The sequence below is a fragment of the Suncus etruscus genome, chromosome 16 (genome assembly GCF_024139225.1).
Source record: "Suncus etruscus isolate mSunEtr1 chromosome 16, mSunEtr1.pri.cur, whole genome shotgun sequence".
NCBI lineage: Eukaryota > Metazoa > Chordata > Mammalia > Eulipotyphla > Soricidae > Suncus > Suncus etruscus.
The window spans coordinates 83,859,821-83,881,447 of NC_064863.1; the positions used below are offsets into that span (position 1 = coordinate 83,859,821).

At 38.1% G+C, this 21,627-nt stretch overlaps 1 protein-coding gene across 1 annotated transcript in view; it reads left to right on the top strand.

Moving 5' to 3' along the window:
* Positions 1-21,627, top strand: part of BMPR1B (bone morphogenetic protein receptor type 1B) — a 185,735-nt gene that overhangs the window by 149,539 nt on the left and 14,569 nt on the right. Inside the window, exons 6-8 of the mRNA XM_049789982.1 lie at positions 645-783; positions 9,552-9,744; positions 10,272-10,569. Of these exons, the coding sequence (XP_049645939.1) occupies positions 645-783; positions 9,552-9,744; positions 10,272-10,569 (630 nt within the window). The remainder of the gene's footprint in view (positions 1-644; positions 784-9,551; positions 9,745-10,271; positions 10,570-21,627) is intronic.

A 21,627-nucleotide genomic window follows, 5' to 3' on the forward strand; every position in this document is an offset into this window, starting at 1 on the left:
CTATCTCAGGCAATACTTTAATTCCTTGGGTACATCCACTCCAGGAGTAAGCCCTGAGCACAGATCCAGGAGCAAATTCTAAGCACGACTGAGTGTAGCCCAGCCCTCCCTACACTAAAATGAATGCCATTTTCTGTGTGTAACTCTTACTCATCTGCAAATGGATGTAGATTGAAATAAATTAATTTCTATTTGGAGACAGTCATTGACATTTATTTTTAAATTTTAAAATTAGCTCTTGCTTTATGCCTTTCTTTAGATGATATCATTAACTTCAAAGTATTCATATAAGCAAAGTTTATATTTTTAATTAATTGCCAAATTCAAAGGCAGATTTTAAGAAGCAAATAGTAGGGTTACATAAAAACTTTAATGACATGTAACTTGCTAAAATAATGGTGATGAAAGTACACTGTAGATAATTGAAACTGAGTAAAAACACATACATTAGTTAAAAACAACTTAGCAGAAATGATTGGGATTAGTAGTTTAGACATCACAATTAAGAATAATGACCACTAAATATTTTCCTGCATTATCTTTATGTGCCAGAGTTAGGATTGCTGTGATTACTGCTTATTTGTAGAGTTTTCCCCCAGTCATTGCTTATCGTGAGTAAATGATTTTCCCTTGTGCCTTTTCAGGTATAAAAGACAAGAAACCAGACCCCGATACAGCATTGGGTTAGAACAGGACGAAACTTATATCCCTCCTGGAGAATCCCTGAGAGACTTAATCGAGCAATCCCAGAGCTCAGGAAGTGGCTCCGGTCTCCCTCTGCTGGTAGGAGATAAAACTGTCTTGAATTTATGTGAACAAGCTGTGGCAGAGAGGGCAGTGATAGATAACAAGTCAGATATTAGACCACATATGCAGGATTTCCTGATAACCACATGATCTACCAGGGATATGGCTATTGTTTTCTAATCTAAGTTTGGTTTCATTAAGGAACCTACACAAAAGATTGGAAAAATATTCCCCAGCATTTTTTCACAATAAACAGTAAAGATAAAATCATTGCAATCTGACCTGATTTTTGAAGTCAAAGTGTTGCAGCTTACTGAGTATATCCAAGAGATGTCGATATTCTGACTGGAAAGTTTATGTTTCAGGGAGAAATCTCTTCTGTATACTATAAGAATGAACTTAAATTTTTGGATGGTCAGCTCTTCCATCCTTGAAAAAAAATTCTGAATCCAAGGTGCTTGCTCTAAAGAGAAAAACTTTTACTTCTTTATGGACCAAAAGAAGGTTCTTGGGCATTTGTATGGAAATGATGAAGTTAACAAAAGATGTTTTCCTTAATAATTTCTTAAGATTTATTTTTCTAAACCTTATTACTCAGTTTTAAATTTTCATCTTCTTTGCTTCATATATTTAGTTAATAAGGAGACATATTCATCATTAACCTCAAGTCAAGAATCTATGACTTTTATGAAATTTTCCTATACATAGATGTACATGGAATCTATTGTGCTGAGTGAAATAAGTCAGAGAGAGAGAAAGATGCGGAATGGTCTCACTCATCTATGGATTTTAAGAAAAATGAAAGACATACTTGCAATAATTTTCAGACTAAAGAGAGAGGGCTAGAAGTTACAGTCCACTTCATGAACCTCATCACAAAGAGTGAGGAGTTTAGTTAGAAAAATAACTACATTGCGAACTATCCTAACAGTGAGACTATATGAAGGAAATAGAAAGCCTGTCTAGAGTACAGGTGTGGAAGGGGTGGGGAGAAGGGATATTTGGGACATTGGTGGTGGTGATGTTGCACGGTGATGGGGGTTGTCCTCTTATATGACTGAAACCCAACCACAATCATGTTTATAACCAAGGCATTTAAATAAAATATTATTTAAAAAAAGGAAAGAATCTATGACTTTTTTGGTTTGGGGCCACACCCAGAAGTACTCAAGGGTTACTCCTGGCTCTGTGCTCAGATATGACTCCTGGCAGGCTTGGAGAATCAAATGGAATGCCAAGGATCTAACCTGGGTCAGCAGCGTACAATGTAAACTCCCTACCCACAGTGCTTTTTGCTCTAAATTTATATACAGCTTTTTGGACATATTAAATCTAGATGTATATCAAAATAGCTAAACTGTGAAACTTGAAGAGTTTGAAGATGAATGTATGTGAGACAATAGTCTGTTATAAGTATATCCATTACTTTCCAACTGCTCCTGATCTCATTAATTAGTATTATTTTAAATGATAAGAATATAGCATGACACATCTGCAAATTTTAACAAAGCAACACACTATTATTAAGTTTAGGTATTGTATGATATAGAGTATTTTCCTGAAACTTAGACATAATGCCTATATGAACGTTTGTTCTAATACCTTTTATTCAGGCTATAATTCAAACAAAATAATTTGTGAGGCAATCCTTAGTTATTAAAGTTACATGGGATTTTCTCCAATATTAAATGTCTCTTTTTCAAATTGATTTTGTATTCTTAGAATTTTATATGCATTAAATATATTTATAGAAATAAAAACGTAAAGTATACTATTTTTAATATTAAGCACAATATCCTAAGAACTTTCATTTGAATTATCTGCATATTGTTTTGGAATGAACACACTTAGCTTTCCCAGTATTTTTACCCTCTAACCCAGCACTATCATTATTGAGGAATTATCTCTCTAGGAGAAACATTTGTTACATCAAATAAACAGTCAAACAACCTAGTTTTTAGTTATATTTTCAGGTCTTTAGATTTTATAATATATCCACTTTTCTGAATATAATTTAGTGTCACATTATAAGATAATTGTTCCTTGTTATTTCAAAGATTACCAATTCCCTCAGTATTTTTCATTAATGATATACATTGTTAAGGGTAAAGAAGCAGAAGTTTATTTTGAAATATCCCTAATATTTTATAAGCAGTGCTTTGTGTTTTTAATACATTTTTTATTTAAACACCTTGGTTACAAACATGATTGTGGTTGGGTTTCAGTCATATAAGAGGACAACCCCATCACCAGTGCAACATTCCCACCACCAATGTCCCAAATATCCCTCCTCCCCACCCAGCCCGCACCTGTACTCTAGACAGGCTTTCTATTTCCTTCATATAGTCTCACTGTTAGGATAGTTTGCAATGTAGTTATTTCTCTAACTAAACTCCTCACTCTTTGTGATGAGGTTCATGAAGTGGACTGTAACTTCTAGCCCTCTCTCTTTAGTCTGAAAATTATTGCAAGAATGTCTTTCATTTTTCTTAAAATCCATAGATGAGTGAGACCATTCTGTGTCTTTCTCTCTCTCTCTCTCTCTCTCTCTGACTTATTTCACTCAGCATAATAGATTCCATGTACATCCATGTATACAAAAATTTCATGACTTCATTTCTCCTGACAGCTGCATAATATTTCATTGTGTGTATGTACCACAGTTTCTTTAGCCGTTCATCTGTCGAAGGGCATCTTGGTTGTTTCCAGAGTCTTGCTATGGTAAATAGTGCTGCAATGAATATAGGTGTAAGGAAGGGGTTTTTGTATTGTATTTTTGTGTTCCTAGGGTATATTTCTAGGAGTGGTATAGCTGGTTCATATGGGAGCTTGATTTCCAGTTTTTGGAGGAATCTCCATATTGATAAGCAGTGCTTTGTGACATCTCAAGATTAAGTATGTACTTATATTCTTAGTAAATAGTTTAGTTAGATGTGGAAAGTGTCTCCTTCCCATACTTGGTAATAGAAACATTTATGTCTCACATATTTCTTTTTTTATTTTCCTTAACTTTTAGTTCTTTTTTTACTTTATTTTATTGGTTTTGAAGTCACAAAAGGTGATGATCAGGGTTTACTCCTAGATTAGTGCTCTGGGATCACTTATAGCAGAACTGGGTACTGCCTATATAAAGTGGTAGTTTTTCATGAAAGATCAGAGCCCTACCTCATCTCTGGCCCTATCTTTTTCACATATTTTACATGTTTAATCCCCAAGGGAGTATTTTGAAGGGGCTGAGAAGATAGTACAGTGAGTAGGGCGTTTACCTTGCACATGGCTGACTCAGGATCAATATCCAGTATCCCATATGGTCCTCCAAACACTACCAAGAGAGATCTCAGATCTGACCTAGAAAGCTAAGGAGAAATCCTGGAGTTCACAGGGTGTGTTCCCCAATACAAAAACAAAATAAGAACAAAAGGCACAGTTTGCCTTCACATATGCCTGCTGCCTGTAATCTTTCAGGCTGATTGGCTTCATGACAGCAATAGTGCTTTTATTTTTTAGTCAAGTTTTTAGAAGATAAAAAAAAAATGATTTTATGGGGCTGGAGAGATAGCGGTAGGGCATATGCATTGCATGCAGCCAGTTCAGGACAGATGATGGTTGGAATCCCAGCATCCCATATGGTCCCCAAGCCTGCCAGGAGCGATTTCTCAGCACAGAGCCAGAATCCCTGAGCACCACCGGTGTGACCCAAAACTCAAAATAAATAAATAAATAAATTTGTTTTTTAAAAAGGATTTTATATATCCTAAAACTGTCATTCTAATATTATGTAATTATCATCGAAAAATCATAACGTTTTGAAAAAAAGTCAGGAGCTGTAATCTGATCAAATCTAATCTAATCTTAGTCTCCAGCTCTACTCTGCTGTTTCTCTGTCCTTTTCCCCATCGTTTGGATTTCTCCCCTTCTTCTCTTTATTGTTGCTTCAATGATAGGTCAGGGGTTGCCTGAATGTCTGATTATGGTGCCGGCACTTTTATCATCTCTGTGATGGTACTTTCTGGACACACAACAGACTACAGTGCTCATTACTGGGCCCTGAGGCTGAAGGAGGCCTGCAGCCTTATTCTGAGGTACTTCCACTTGTGTGTTTTGTGGTTATCACTAGTTGCAGCCGTGAGTGCTGGTTTAGTATTTCAAGTTGACCACTATGTGTTCACATTTAAGTTCTTCAGGGATCTGCTTCTTTGCTCTGTCACTCACAACACCGTTTTTCCTTTCTCTGAGATTTGCACTCTTTAGTGGTACAGTCAGAAGCTACAGGTCGCACTGTGCTCACAAACAGCAGGGCGTCTAGAACTGTGCTAGGCACATGTGGTAATCCAGGAATGAATGTGAAACCTTATGCTTACTAGGCAGCATCTGTTCCTCTGATTCTTTTGTGCGGGGCACACCAGGTGACGCTCAAGGATTACTCCTGGCTATGCGCACAGAGGTCGTTCCTGGCTCTGGGGACCATACGGGACACCAGGGGGATCAAACCACAGTCCATCCATGTGCAAGGCAAATGTCCTACTGCTTGTTACACTACTCCTGCCCCATTCTCCTCTCGTCCTTTTGCCCCCTTCTTGCCCCAGATTTCATTAATTAATATCTTTATTTAAACACCTTGCTTGCAAACATAATTGTGGTTGGGTTGAGTCACATAAAGAACATCCCTCTTCACTAGCGCAACATTCCATCACCATGTCCCAAATCTCCCTCCTCCCCATCCCACCCCTGCCTGTACTCTAGACAGGCTTCTACTTCCCTCATTCATTCACATTGTTATGATACTTTTCAGTGTAGTTATTTCTCTAACTGCGCTCATCACTCTTTGTGGTGAGCTTCGTATAGTGGAACTTCCAGCCCTCCTCTCTTTTGTCTCTGAAAATTATTGCAAGAATGTCTTTCATTTTTCACAAAACCCATAAATAAGTGAGACTGTTCTGTGTGTGTGTCTCTCTCCCTCTGACTTATTTCACTCAGCATAATAGATTCCATGTACAGCCATGTATAGGAAAATTTTATGACTTCATCTCTCCTGACGGCTGCATAATATTCCATTGTATATATGTACCACAGTTTCTATAGCCATTCATTTGTTGAAGGGCATCTTGGTTGTTTCCAGAGTCTGCCTATTGCAATGAATATAGGTGTAAGGAAAGGATTTCTGTATTGTATTTTGTGTTCCTAGCGTATATCCCTAGGAGTGGGATAGCTGGATCATACGGGAGCTCAATTTCCAGTTTTTGAAGAAATCTCCATATTGCTTTCCATAAAAGTTGGACTAGATGGCATTCTCACCAGCAGTGGATAAGAGTTCCTTTCTCTCCACATCCCTGCCAGCACTGCTTGTTCTCATTCTTTGTGGTGTGTGCCAATCTCTGTGATGTGAGATGGTACCTCATACTTGTTTTGATTTGCATCTCCCTAATGATTAGTAATGTGGAGCATTTTTCATGTGGTTTTTAGCCATTTGTATTTCTTTTTGTCAAATTGTTTGACCTTTTCTCCTCCCCATTTTTTGATTGGATTAGATGGTTTTTTTTTTGTTTTTTTTTTTTTTTTTTTGGTAAAGTTCTGTCAGTGCCTTGTATATTTTGGATATTAGCCCCTTATCTGATGGGTATTGGGTGATAGTTTCTCCCACTCAGTGGGTGACTCTTATATCCTGTTTTCTATTGTGACAATGAAAATCATTTTTTTTGTTATTGTGCCACACCCAGTGGTGCTCAGGAGTTACTCCTGGCTCTTCACTCAGAAATTGCTCCTGGCATGCTCGGGGACCATATAGGATGCCGGGAATTGAACCAGGTCCATCCTGGGTCGGCCCCATGCAAGGAAAACTACCACTGTGCTATTGTTCCAGCCTGAGAATGAGCTATTTCAAATTCAAGGTATTACCTAAAAGGTCTTACTTACTTCTTTCCTCTATTTTATTTATTTATTTACTTATTTATTTTGCTTTTGGGGTCCACACCTTGTGATGCTCAGGGGTTATTCTGGCTATGTGCTCAGAAATCGCTCCTGGCTTGGGGGACCATATGGGATGCCAGGGGATCGAACTGCGGTCCATCCTAGGTTAGCTAGCGCATGCAAGGGAAACTTTGCCCTACCGCTTGCACCACTGCTCCTCTATTTTAAAATTCTTTATTTTAATTTTATTTGGGGGAGCACATCTACTGTGCTCAGGGTTTACTTCTGTTTTTGAGCTCAGGTACCACTCTGGGAGAGCTTGGGGTACCATATGGTCATCCCAAGGATTGAATCCAGGTTGGTCAAGGCAAGGCCTACCCACTGTGCTATCACTTCCAGTCCCAGTTTCTTATTTTAAAATTTGTTTTTTTTTTTTTTTTTTTGATTATTTAGGGGCCATACCCAGCTGTGCTCAGGGTTTACTTCTAGTTCAGTCTTCAAGGATCACACTTGACAAGGCTGAAGGGAACAAAGGTAGTGCTGGGGGTTGAACCCAGTTTGTCTTCTTGTAATATGAGCACATTACTCATAGTTTATCAGCCTCACTTTTACATCTTTATGTATTTCATGTAACATTTATTGCATCCTATATCTAAACGTTTCTAGGTATATTGTCTGATAGGACTAAATTCTTTTGTTTTTTTTTTCTCTTGACAAACAGTAGCTGTTTTTCCTGCAGTATCTTCCCTTCCAACATCCCATTTTTTTCTTTCTATATGCATCTTTAGGAATTTTTATTTTTGTATATGCCAACAATTCTTTTTTTAATATCTTCTTTTTTTTTTTTTTTTTTTTTTTTTTTTTTTTTTTTTTTTTTTGGTTTTTGGGCCACACCCGGTGACGCTCAGGGGTTACTCCTGGCTATGCGCTCAGAAGTCGCTCCTGGCTTGGGGGACCATATGGGATGCCGGGGGATCGAACCGCGGTCCGTCCTAGGCTAGCGCAGGTAAGGCAGGCACCTTACCTTTAGCGCCACCGCCCGGCCCCTTTTTAATATCTTCTAATTTATGATTAATTAACTTGTATGATGGCAAAATTATCATCACCTTAGTATGAATTTAATATGATCAATTATGTAGTATCTCTTCACAGCTGTGTGATCAGAAGTTCATGCTAAAGAATTTCTATTTTTTCCCCCTTTTGCTCTAATCTGTACTGAAGATGTAGTATATTCCAGTATCTGAGCTTGATGCTGTGGTTGAATTTCTCAACATTTAAAGAGGTCCAAGTTAAGAATCTGAATCCCAGTTTTGGTGTTTTGATTTTCTTTTCTGTCTTCTTTTTCTTTTCTTTTACTTTTTCTTCTTTTAAACTATTTTAATTGAGGTTCTGGGGTTTTCAATGTTCATCATTTTCATTCATATATCATCCCAACACCCCACCCATCACCACTTTTCTCCATTAGGCCCCAAGAAAACCCCTTCTCACCAAAACTCAGTTCTGTAGACAAAATATTCAGTTCTCCTAACTTTGACCAATTTTTGTTTCCTTACTATTTTTCTTTTTATATTTGCATATAGGAGAGATCTTTTATTTTCTTTGAGTTTTAATTGTGGAATTAGCGACACCTACCCACATTTAGATGAATAGAGCTAAACTGAAATTCCACAAAACTGTTAATCATTGATAAGGTTAATATTTCAAAAGCTGTAATTCTTTCTTTTTTTATATGTACATAAATTTTAAGAAATAATGACTACTTATTCAGCCCTGATAATTTGCATGAAATAGATTAATCTTACATATTTGACATTAGTATGAGTGAAAATAGTTAAAATATTAATTGGAATATCTGAGTATGTCTATTAAAGTATAGAAGTATATTTTATCCTAAAAACGGATTTTTTTAATTAAAACTAAGAAAGGTTTTACATTAGAAAAGATTTTGGTGTTATTTATTTGCATAGAAAACAGCCTGACTTTGTATGTACTTTGCTAATCAGATTCTCTGCTCTAGGCTCATCACTAACTCCCATCATTCCTTTTACCTCCTAGCCTTTAAGGCTAGGGATTTCTTAAATTTTTCAAGCACCCATTCACATTTTTTTCTTATCTTTTATCTTTGATCAAGTGATATCAGTCTTTTTAGAAGATCTATTTTCCTGTGAGAATATGGAGATGGATAATTTTGTTTGTTTGGTTGGTTGGTTGGTTGTTTTGTTTTGTTTGTTTGTTTTTGTTTTGGGACCACACCCCGTGGTATTCAGGGGGTACTCCTGGCTGTCTGCTCAGAAATAGCTCCTGGCAGGTACCAGGACCATATGGGATGCCGGGATTCAAACCAACCACCTTAGGTCTTGAATAGGCTGCTTGCAAGACAAACGCTGCTGTGCTATCTCTCCAACCCGGAGATGGATACTTTATTCTTTGCTGTCGACCTAATCACCGATTTTTCTCTGTATAAATGACACCAGCACAGAATATTTGCTACTTTAGATGCTCTATTTTAAACATTCTTAATCCATAATCAATCTCAATCATTCAAAAGACTTCAGTGGCAATTAATAACACAAGTATAAAACAATAAAACTGCACTGCTATGTTCTTGACCTGCAGAAGTAATTTCTTTTTTTTTTTTTTTCGGGCCACACCCATTTGATGCTCAGGAGTTACTCCTGGCTAAGAGCTCAGAAATTGCCCCTGGCTTTGGGGTACCATATGGGACACTGGGGGATTGAACCGTGGTCCTGATCCTTGGCTAGTGCTTGCAAGGCAGACACCTTACCTCTAGCGCCACCTCGCCGGCCCCTCAGAAGTAATTTCTTAATCAGTGAAAAAGAGACTGAACACATTTCCAAACTGTGACTTCACTAACAGCAAACTTTTGAATTTAACAGGTTCAAAGGACTATTGCTAAGCAGATTCAGATGGTGAAACAGATTGGGAAAGGACGCTATGGCGAAGTGTGGATGGGAAAGTGGCGTGGCGAAAAGGTAGCTGTCAAAGTATTCTTCACCACGGAGGAAGCCAGCTGGTTCAGAGAGACAGAAATCTATCAGACAGTGCTGATGAGGCATGAAAATATTTTGGGTAAGAATCACATAGGAAAATTCAGGCTTTGTATACCTTGACTTAAGACCTAAGACCCTTCTTGGGAAAGATACCAAGTATGTCACACATAGCTTGAACCATTTCTTATAAAAAATAATATGAATATCAGGGCCGGAGAAATAGCATGGAGGTAAGGCGTTGCATGCAGAATGTCAGTGGTTCGAATCCTGGCATTCAATATGGTCCCCTGAGTCTGCCAGGAGCAATTTCTGAGCATAGAGCCAGGAGTAACTTCTGAGCACTACTGGGTATGACCCAAACTCCCCCCACAAAATAATATGAATATCAGCTAATACTTTGGAAGGTATTTTTTAGATACAAACTACAGGTGTTTCTTACCTTTACTGTTTAATTTCTCCTGATAGTAGTAATATCTAGTGAAATAATTTAAAAGGATAAATTAAAAAATGATACCTGGGGATATTAATTATTCCTGATACCCAGTCCTCATTTTCTTAAGTGTCTGCTCCAGGTATTTTTTTAATATCTTTGGTATATTTTTTCAGGGTTTATTGCAGCAGATATTAAAGGAACCGGCTCCTGGACCCAGCTATACCTGATCACAGACTATCATGAAAATGGTTCTCTCTATGATTACTTGAAGTCTACCACCCTGGATACAAAAGCAATGCTCAAGTTAGCCTACTCCTCTGTCAGCGGCTTATGTCACTTACACACTGAAATCTTTAGCACTCAAGGCAAACCAGCAATTGCCCATCGAGATCTTAAAAGTAAGAACATCTTAGTAAAGAAAAATGGAACTTGCTGTATAGCTGACCTGGGCCTGGCTGTTAAATTCATTAGGTTAGTATCAAGGTGTATGAACAGACTTCTATTATTTTTTTCATCATGCTTTTAAACTTTGAAAAATAATTTATTTAAGCACCATGATTACAAAAATGTTAGTAGTTGGGTTTCAGTCATCAAATACACCCTACCTTTCACCAGTGTAACTTTCCTACCACTAATGTTCCACATTTCACTCCTCCCCAACACTTCTGCCTGTCTTAGGGACAGGCATTCTATTTCTCTCTATCATTCATATTGTCATGGTAGTTGTCAATGTAGTTATTTTTCTAACTGTGCTCATCATTCTTTGTGGTAAACTGGTCCTTCTGGCCCTCAGCTCTATTGTACTTGAGTATTTTTATTCTCTTAAATCCCATGGCTGAATGAGACTATTCTGTATCTGCTGTAGGTGGCTTCTGTCCTACAGCCATCAGTGAGATTTCGGTGAATCCACTTTAGGGAGAGTGGGTTGCATGGGCAGCGAAATATGAAATATGAATAATGAAACCACACACAGAGTATATGGGGTCAACACATCTTCTGGCAGGAGTGCAACAAGTTTAATTTTCGAGCAGGGGGATTTATAAAGGGGTAAAACTAGCCATAGGTGTAAAGAAGAGTAATTATAATCACAAAGCAAAGTACAACACTAAGCTAACATCTAACATCTAAGCTATGGGTGTGACTGTAAAATTCTAAGTTACAAAGGAGAAGGTTACAACTCAAGGCAGCTCTTTGCAAGCTTACTTCAAATTCAAAATCAAAATTAGGAGGAAGTAGGAAATATCTAGGAACTTGATCTTCACTGGGCTAGGCTCTATTGTTTTAGAGGTCAAATAAAGGAAGGGGCCAAATCCCCTAAAAATGTGTTTCCCTGTTTCTAAAGAAGAGTCAGTAGCCCAGGATCTGCATTAGCCCTTGATACCCAGAGACTGCTGCTACAAGGATATATTTGAAAAAGAGAAAACATATTATCTTAACTTTTAGCTGTTAAATATTATCCAGAAAAAGGGGTTTTGTTAGTAATCTTTGATGCTGGAATTTCTGAGCCAAATTATTTGATAGAGGCCACAATTTTGCCTGACATTTACAAAGGAGAGATAGCTAAATACTGACCGAAAATGTAATGCCAAGCATTTCTTTGGAAATTCCTCAACCATCCACGAAGGGGAAAATGGTGTCCACAGCAGGCCTTTTGAGGAACCCTGTGGGGTTATTTCAGTTCTCCCCACCAGGAAAATCTGAGGATACATCTGGTGGGCTGAGCTCCCCTAAAAGTTATGTATGCCTTGGCATGTGTCTATCTCTCTCCCTCTGGCTAATTTCACTCAGCATAATAAACTACATATTCATTCATGTGTAGGAAAATTTCATGACTTCATTTTTCCTAACAGCTATGTAGTATTCCATTCTGTAGATTACCACAGTTTCTTTAGCCACTCATTTGTTGTAGGTGACCTGAGTTGTTTCCAGATTCTGGCTATTGTAAATAGTGCTGCAATGAAATAGGTGCAGAGGGCATTTTTGTATTGTGTTTTCATGTTCTTAGGGTATATCTCTAGGAGAGATATTGATGGATCATATGGTAATTCAATTTCCAGGGTTGTTTCTTTTTTCAAATAATTTTTATTGTGAGCAAAGTGAATTACGAATCTGTCATTATAATATTTAATGTACATAGTGACAATGAATCAGGCCATTTCTACTACCAGGGTTGTCCTCCCTCCACTCCTTTTCCCAGCATGCATCCCATATCTCCCTCATTTGTCCTTTGGGCTGCTAGTATGACTGCTCCCCTCTGTGGATAGCTTGTTGTAGATTGGGTATTGATTCTGTTGTCATTGACTTTGGGTTTGGTGGTTGAGCCTGATCATTTTTTATTTCCATTCAATGTTCATACAACTGTTTAGTCCTGGTACCCTCCATTCCCCCCCCCCAATTCATGAGGCAGAAAAAGATAATTCAAGTTATTTATCCTCCTAAGAGGATTCTGTCTAGAGATTATACATATCAATTTTTAAAAAATGAGAAAAAAGTGGCAGGCAAGGTGACGCTAGAGGTAAGGTGTCTGCCTTGCAAGCTCTAGCCAAGGAAGGACTGCGGTTCGATCCCTTGGCGTCCCATATAGTCCCCCCAAGCCAGGGGCAATTTCTGAGCGCTTAGCCAGGAGTAACCCCTGAGCATCAAACGGTGTGGCCCAAGAAACCAAAAAAAAAAAAAAAAATTAGAAAAAAGAAGAAAAACAAAACAAAAACAGCAACTACAAAAAGCACCCAACTACTAAAAACAATCACCATCATATAATAACCACAAGAAAGAAAATTAAGAAAATAAAAATAATTTAAAAAGAAAATATAGAAAAGAAGAAAAAGAAAAGAAAATAATAATAAAAAAAAAAGAAAACGAAGGAAGGAGAGCTGGTGTGGCAAGATTTTGGGCTTTTTTTTTTTTTTTTTTTTTTTTTTTTTGCATAGGCACAGTAAATGTTGGGGAAATTAGAAAGAGAATTCCCTTGTCCTAAGAGATACATGTTTCTCTGCCCTTGATGCATACTGCCATAAAAACAACTACAGACTCCATACATGCTCATTTCCACATTCACAGGTCTTTTTATAGTGCCAGGAAACTTTTCCACTCAGTTGTGGATGATAAAATCAGGCCTCTGTAGATAGAGATCTTGGTATTTGCACAGGTTATAGGACAAAGCCTAGAATGAAGACTTTTATTATGGTCCAGAAGTTCTGCTAAGTTGCAATTGTCTAAGTCAGACCTCTGAATTAGAGATCTTGGTTTTTATACAAATCCTAGGCCAAAGCCTAGGCTAGGATCTTTCTTATTTGTCCCCTGATGAGTTCTGCCCAGTCATGGTTGTCAAAGTCAGTCTTCTGTAGTTAGTGATCTTGGTGTTTGCGCAGAGCATAGGATGATGTGTCTTCTGATTTCATCTTACCATTACTTAATGAGTTAGGGAAACCCACTCTTAGATCAAGTTGTTGCTGTTTCCTCATTGTCAGGATGTCATATCAAAACTGGTCTAAGTTGGTGCCAGAGTAGTATTAGGAATTTTCCAGGGGAGAGGGGTTTAGATTCCTGGTGCAATTGCAGGGACCTGTGTGGGTTCTATGTCTGGGATCTGGGTTTCTGGGTTGGATGGTCACTGTCCAATCACATGGAGTCTAAGTTGGGTCCACACTATACATGTTCAGGGTAGGAGGTGTCCCTATACTATAGAATGTATGGGTTCTTATCCCTAGGAGATAAGAGCTTGTCTGTGCATAAGATTTCCCCTCTTTTAGAATGCCTATGCAAAAGGGAATAGAGCCATATTATATTGCTGGTGCATGTGGGGGTAAGCATGACAGGCTACACAATCTCTGTGCCCTGGTTTAATCCTGAGCTTTTATCCCAGACAAGATGTTTTTTTCTAGGTTTTTGTACCAAGCAGAACCAAAACAGGTGAAGTTAAAGGAAAAAAAAATATATAAATATAAGAAATAAAAATAAACTTGAAAAAAATAATTAAAGAAAATAGGTGATGGAGGAGGTTACCTTACATTTGGAAATAAACTCTCTATGAGGTAATATTATAGAGGTATTAAACATACAGAGGAAGTATAGGCATCCCCATTAAGTCTTTTGAGATATTTTTGTGTTGAAAGATATTCTTTGGGATGAAATCCAGGGCATATTTTTATCCCACACCTTAGTCTTGTTGAGTTAGAGAAATGATTTGCAGCAGTAAGAGATCAGATAGTGTTTTTGAGCTGGGGGTCCTTCTAGGGCTGAGTCCAGTAGCATGCAACAGTTCACATTTGGGGAGGAGGTGAGGAGGGCCACATAGTATGAGTCAGCAAGAGTGTTGGTTGTAGGTTCTTGCTGGGGCATGAGATGCGGGACTGAGAGTGTGTCCTTTCATTTTGGGAGCTGGGTGGTGGTTTATTGGGGAAATAGGTCTGTCTCGATACTTAATGGGTTCAGAGCTTAGGGTAAAGAGGAATAATGGATCAAGATTGGGGAATGAGAGGATAGTAGGATTTCTGAAGGGGGGAGGAGGGATAATATATAAGAGGGGTTATATACACTATAGGCATGGATTGTTTAAAATTTAGGTTTGGCAATCAGAGACGATTCCACTGTATACAAACTCATGCCCACATATAGATGGACCTTAGAGATCTATTCTTTTTTTCTTTTTAAAATTTTTATGTTTATTTTTATTTATTTATTTTGTATAATATCTTTATTTAAGCACCATGATTAAAAATATGATTGTAGTTGGGTTTCAGTCATAAAAAGAATACCCCTCACCTGTGCAACATTTCCACAACCAATGCCCACCATCACCCTCCTCTCCCACTCGCTGACTGTATTCGAGACACGCTTTCTACTTCACTCACTCATTAACATTGTCATGATAGTTGTTAGTGTAGTTATTTTCTTTTTATAATATAATTTTTATTTTAATCATAGTGGCCTACATATTATTGACAATAATATTTTAGGTACATATTAACATAAAATCAGGGGAATTCCCATCATCGAATTGTCCTCCCTCCACCTCCGTTCCCATCCTACCTCCCATATCCTCTTCCCTCACCTCTGGGGCTGCTAGAATACGTGGTCCCCTCAGTACCTAGCTAACTACTTAGTGGTTTTACATCTGTTTGGTCTTGGTACCTCCCTTTTATCCCACTCTAGTTGGGAGGCGGGATTAGATAGTTCAAGTTATGTGGTTTTGTTTGAAGAAGAGAAAAGTAATAAACTGGGGGAAAAATCAAATATGCCGAAAATGAGTGGAGTCCTTCTGGAAGCTCTCATCCTAGTTTTGAGAGATGAGGGGGAAAAAGAGGTAGAACACCAAAACAGTACAAAAAGAAGTGTCAAATAAAACATCTAGTGAACACTCCAACAATAAAGATAAACATAAAGGCCATGGTCTTGAAATAAAAAACATGGCAGAGCACATAAAGGAAGGAAAGAAAAGAAGAAAAATAAATAAATATGAATGAAGACAACAACTTCAATAACCACACCAAAACAAATAAATCGGCAAAAACTAGATAAATAAATTAAAAAATTTGTGCTTTTTGCCTTTTTTTTTCTTTTTTCTTTCCTCCTGCACAGGCACAGTAAATATTGAGGTCATTCGAAAAGGAATTCCCTTGGCCTAAGAGAAACAGCTTTTCTCCACCCTTGAAGTATATTATCATGGGATTAACTATAGACTCCTTTCAGGTTCATTTACTCTCCCCTTGGTGCTTTTGTGGTGTATGGAAGACTTCTGCTTCTTACTGGGTGATAAAATCAGATCTCTGTATCTAGAGATCTCGGTATCTGCACAGGTCAGGGAGTGGAACTTATGATAGTTTTTCTTTGTGGTTCTAGAAGTTCTGTTCCCTGTGTCATTTTAATCCTTTTCTGTGGTTGGTGGTCTTGGTCTTTGCACTGATCCTAGGGTGGGGCCTGGGATAGCGTCTTTCGTTATGTTTCCAGAAGACTCATTCCATTGCAATTGTCTCAGACAGACCTCTGGAACTAGAGATCATGGTTGCTGTGTAGGTCGTAGCTCAAACCCTAGACTAGGGCTTTTTTTCTTGGTCCCGGAATACAGACAGTCTGGTCATGATTCTATCAGCCAGTTATCTATAAATCGCGATCTTGGCATTTGGACAGATCAAAGGGTGACAAGTCTTCTGATTTTGTCTTATCGTTAGCTGGTGAGGTAGGATAACCTGCTCTTAGGTCAAGTTATTCCCAGTTTCCTCATTGTCCGGATATCATATTAGAACTGGCACTTATTGATGTCCGAGCAGTATTAAGGATGTCCTGGATGGGATTTGTTTCCTGTGGCTTTTGTGAAGAACTGTGTCATTTCTGTGTCTGGAATTCAGTGTTCAAGGCTGGACGGTTGGGGTCTAAGTTGGGTCCACATGACATTTTCAAGGTGGGAGATGGCCCTGTATTGTAAAGAAGTTTGAGTTCTTATCTCTAGTAGATAAGAGCTCGTTTTTATACTTAAGATTTCCCCGTTTTTTAATGTGCCTTTGCAGGGAGAATGACGGTGCATTTGAGGGTGGAAAGAGAAGAAAAGAGAAATAGGTCACACACCCCAAAAAAGGTAAAAATAAAAATAAAAATGTATGTGCTCACATACACACACACTCTCACACACACTATATATATATATAAAGAAAAAAGATTTTTAAAAAATGAAATAAAAATGATTAAAGGAACAGAGTGATGCAAGAGACTACCTTACTTTGGGGAAAGGCAGGTAAAGAAGTGGTGTAATACAGGTCTTATACTTATGATGGAATTACAGGTTTCCCCCATTGTCTTTTGAGATTTTCTTGTGGTGTGTGGGTTCCCTTTCATCACACAACCTGACCCTCTTGAGAATGGCAAAAGATTTGCTGCAGGGAGGTCTTGGGAAGAGTTCTTGCTTTGGGGATACTTTTATAGCTAAGTCCGGTTTCAAGTAACAGTCCACATTAGGAAGAGTTGGTAAGGAGGACCATTCAGCATGAATCAGCAGGGAAATTGGTTGCCTTTTCTTGCAAGGGAAGAGGTGTGGGTTTGACTGGTTGTCTCTTTGCTTGGGTGCTGGATACTGTTTCGTTGGGGTAAGAGGTCAGTCTTGATGCCTAATGGGTTAAGAACTGAGGGTGAAGAGTTTTAATGAGGTGGGAAATCTGGGTGCGATTGAGGGGTGAAGGGATAGTCGGATTTCCAAAGGGGGGAAACGGGAAAGTATATGGAAGGGGCAGGAGAGAAGAAAAGAGAAAATCAATTAAAAAGAAAAAGAGAAATAAAAAAGTAGTGAGAAGAGAGGAGAAAAGAGCATGGGAATGCTAGTTTGCTTGACTGTGTTCGATGAGTAGGGCCTGTTGTATATGTCTGTAGATCACAGTTGCTGCTTCAATGGTCTGGCTGATCACGTGTTTCAGGTCCTAAAAGAAGGTATAGCCTAGAGATAAAGGGTATGTTAAATACTTTTATCAGGACATTCTCATAGTGCAAGCTGGATATGGTATCTCGTGTGAGTTAGCCCCGGGATGCCATCTTTGTTTGTCCACCCTTGTACCCAAGAACACCCGTGGACAGAAAAACTGAGAGCTTATTTTAAATATAGTAAGATTAAGGCATTAAAACAAATTGTTATGAAGTGCTTCCATTAGAGTCAGTGATTTTCCATGGTATTCTTTACCTATAATCCTGTATAAGATCCCTAAGGGATTATTATGTGCCTTGGTAGTAGAAGGCTGATTACATACTTGTTCTCTCCATGCTGCTGTTTCTGTTGTTGCTAGTTTCTTTGTGGTATAATGTGTAGTCAAGTGTTTGTGTTGTACCTCTTTCATGTGTTTTGGGCACTGCTTTCCGGTATATGTTGACTGTTACAGTGTTTGGAGTTTCTACCCTGTTAAACCCTGTTATTTCATTGTTGAGTATTAGTTGTATATAAGGTGTATGTTCTAGGTGCTTCAGAATAGTGCTATCATTCTGTGTTTGTCTTTCATCTTCTGGCTTACTTTGTTTAAAATATGTTCTAGGTCCATCCACATTGCCACAAAGTCTGTGATTATATCATTTCTGGCTGCCATGTAGTATTCCATTGTGTATAGATACCACGTCTTAATGATCCATTCATCTGTTGTTGGACATCGAGGTTGGTTCCAAGACTTGGCTATTATACTGAGTGCTGCAATAAATAGCGGGGTGCATACATACTTTGGAATGAATGTCCTTCCAACTTGGGGTAGATACCTAGGAGAGCAATTGCTGGGTCAAATGGCAGCTCAATTCTGATATATTTGAGCACTCTCCAGACTGTTCTCCATAGGTGTTGGACTAGGGGGCATTCCCACCAGCAGTGGATGAGAGTGCCTTTCATACCACATCCCTGCCAATACAGATTGTTCCCATTATTTTTGATTTTTGAGCCTTCTCACTGGTGTAAGGTGTACCTCATTGTTGTCTTGATTTGGATTTCCCTAATGATGAGTGAAGGTGAGCATGTTTTTATGTGTTTGTTGGCTATCTTTTGGTCTTCCTCAGAGAAGTGTCTATTCATTTTATCTCCCCATTTTTCTATAGCTTTATTTGATTTTGGGGGGGTTCAGCTTTCTGAGTGCTTTGTATATTCTGGATATCAGCCCTTTATCTGACATGTTGAGTGCAAAAATTTTTTCCCATTTAGTTAACTATCTTCTTGTGTTAAGTAAAGTTTCTTTTGTCATGCACAAGCTTTTTAATTTGGTGTAGTCCCATTTGTTAATTTGGTGTAGTCCCATTTGGCATTCTATCATCAAAGACTTTTTAATATATAGGCTAATAAAATGGTCTTTGAGTGTTCTGCCTATTTTATTCTCAATAAACTTTATAGATATGGGTCTGATTTCAAAGTCTTTAATCCATTTTGAGTTGACTTTTGTACATGGGGTGAGGTGTGGGACAATTTTCAATTTTTTTAACTTTTTTATTTAAGCAACTTTATTACATACATGATTCTATTTGGGTTTCAGTCTTGTAAAGAACACCACCCATCACCAGTGCAACATTCCCATCACCGTGTCCCAAATCTCACTCCTCCCCACCCAACCCCCACCTGTACTCTAGACATGCTTTCTATTTCCCTCATACATTCTCATTATTAGGATAGTTCAAAACGTAGTTACTTCTCTAACTAGACTCATCCCTGTTTGTGGTGAGCTTCATAAGGTGAGCTGTAACTTCCAGCTCTTTTCTCTTTTGTGTCTGAAAATTATTATTGCAAGAATGTCTTTCATTTTTCTTAAAACTCATAGATGAGTGAGACATTCTGTGTCATTTCCCTCTCTCTGCCTTATTTCACTCAGCATAATAGATTCCATGTACATCCATGTATGGGAAAATTTCATGACTTCATCTCTCCTGACAGCTGCATAATATTCCATTGTGTATATGTACCACAGTTTTTTTAGCCATATATCTCTTGAAAGGTATCTTGGCTGTTTCCAGAGTCTTGCTATGGTAAATAGTGCTGCAATGAATATAGGTGTAAGGAAGGGATTTTTGTATTGTATTTTTGTGTTCCTAGGGGATATTCCTAGGAGTGGTATAGCTGGGTCGTATGGGAGCTTGTTTTCCAGTTTTTGGAGAAATCTCCATATTGCTTTCCATAAAGGTTGAACTAGACGGCATTCCCACCAGCAGTGAATAAGAGTTCCTTTCTCTCCACATTCCCGCCAACACTGCTTGTTCTCATTCTTTGTGATGTGTGCCAATCTCTGGGGTGTGAGGTGGTACCTCATAGATGTTTTAATTTACATCACCCTGATGATTAGTGATCTGGAGCATTTTTTCTTGTGTCTTTTGGCCATTTGTATTTCTTCTTTGTCAAAGTGTCTGTTCATTTCTTCTCCCCATTTTTTTATGGGATTAGATGTTTTTCTTGTAAATATCTGTCAGTGCCTTGTATATTTTGGAGACTAGCCCCTTATCTGATGGGTATTGGGTGAATAGTTTCTCCCACTAAGTGGGGGGCTCTTGTATTCTGGGCGCTAATTCTTTTGAGGTGCAGAAGCTTCTCAGTTTAATATATTTCCATCTGTTAATCTTTGCTTTCACTTGCTTGGAGAGTGCAGTTTCTTCTTTGAAGATGCCTTTAGTCTCAATGTCCTGGAGTGTTTTACCTACGTGTTATTTTGTGTATCTTATGGTTTTGGGGCTGATATCAATGTCTTTCATCCATTTGGATTTAACCTTCATACATGATGTTAGCTGGGGGTCTAAGATCAATTTTTTGCAAGTGGCTAGCCAGTTGTGTCAACACCACTTGTTGAAGAGGCTTTCTTTACTCCATTTAGGATTTTGCTCCTTTATCAAAAATTAGGTGATTTTATGTCTGGGGAACATTCTCTGAGTATTCAAGCTATTCCACTGATCTGAGGTCCTGTCTTTATTCCAATACCATGCTGTTTTGATAACTATTGATTTATAGTACAGTATAAAGTTGGGGAAAGTAATTCCTCCCATATTCTTTTTCCCAATGATTGCTTTAGCTATTCTAGGGTGTTTATTGTTCCAAATGAATTTCAAAACTGCCTGATCCACTTCTTTGAAGAATGTCATGGGTATTTTTAGAGGGATTGCATTAAATTTGTACAATGCTTTGGGGAGTATTGTCATTTTAATGATGTTAATCCTGCCAATCCATGAGCAGGGTATGTGTTACTAGGAATTTTACTGTGGACTCTTTAGGGTTTTCCATGTATATCATTATGTCATCTGCAAAAAGAGATAGTTTTAATTCTTCTTTCCCTATTTGAATTCCTTTGATTCCCTTCTCTTGTCTGATTTCTATTGCTAGGACTTCTAAGACTATGTTGAATAAGAGTGGAGAGAATGGACATCCTTGCCTAGTTCCTGACCTTAGTGGGAATGCTTTCAGTTTTTTACCATTAAGGATAATGTTAGCTGTGGGCTTTTTATATACAGCTGTAATTATCTTGAGAAAGGTTCCTTCCAGACCTATTTTGCTTAGTGTTTTCAACATGAATGTGTGTTGGATTTTGTCAAATGCCTTCTGTGCATCGATTGATATGATCATGTGGTTTTTGTCTTTTTAATTGTTGATGTGGTGTATGATGTTGATTGATTTGTGTATGTTGAAGCAGCCTTGCATCGCTGGGATGAAACCCACTTGGTCATTGTGTATAATCTTTTTGATGTAGTGCTGGATTCGGTTTGCTAAGATTTTGTTGAGTATTTTTGCATCAATGTTCATTAGTGAGATTGGTCTATAGTTTTCTTTCTTGGTGGTATCTTTGCCCTCTTTGGGAATCAGAGTAATATTAGCCTCATAAAAGGAATTGTGGAGGATTCCTGTCATTTCAATGGTTTAGAAGTGCCTGTGGATCAGTGGAAGTAATTCCTCTTGGAATTTTTGATAGAATTCACCTGTAAAACCATCTGGGCGTGAATTTTTGTTCTTGGTGAGTTTCTTAATTACTGTTTCAATTTTCTCCGACGTGATTGGCCTGGTTAGGCTTTCTAAATCCTCCTTTTCTAGTCTTGGAAGCTGGTATTTCT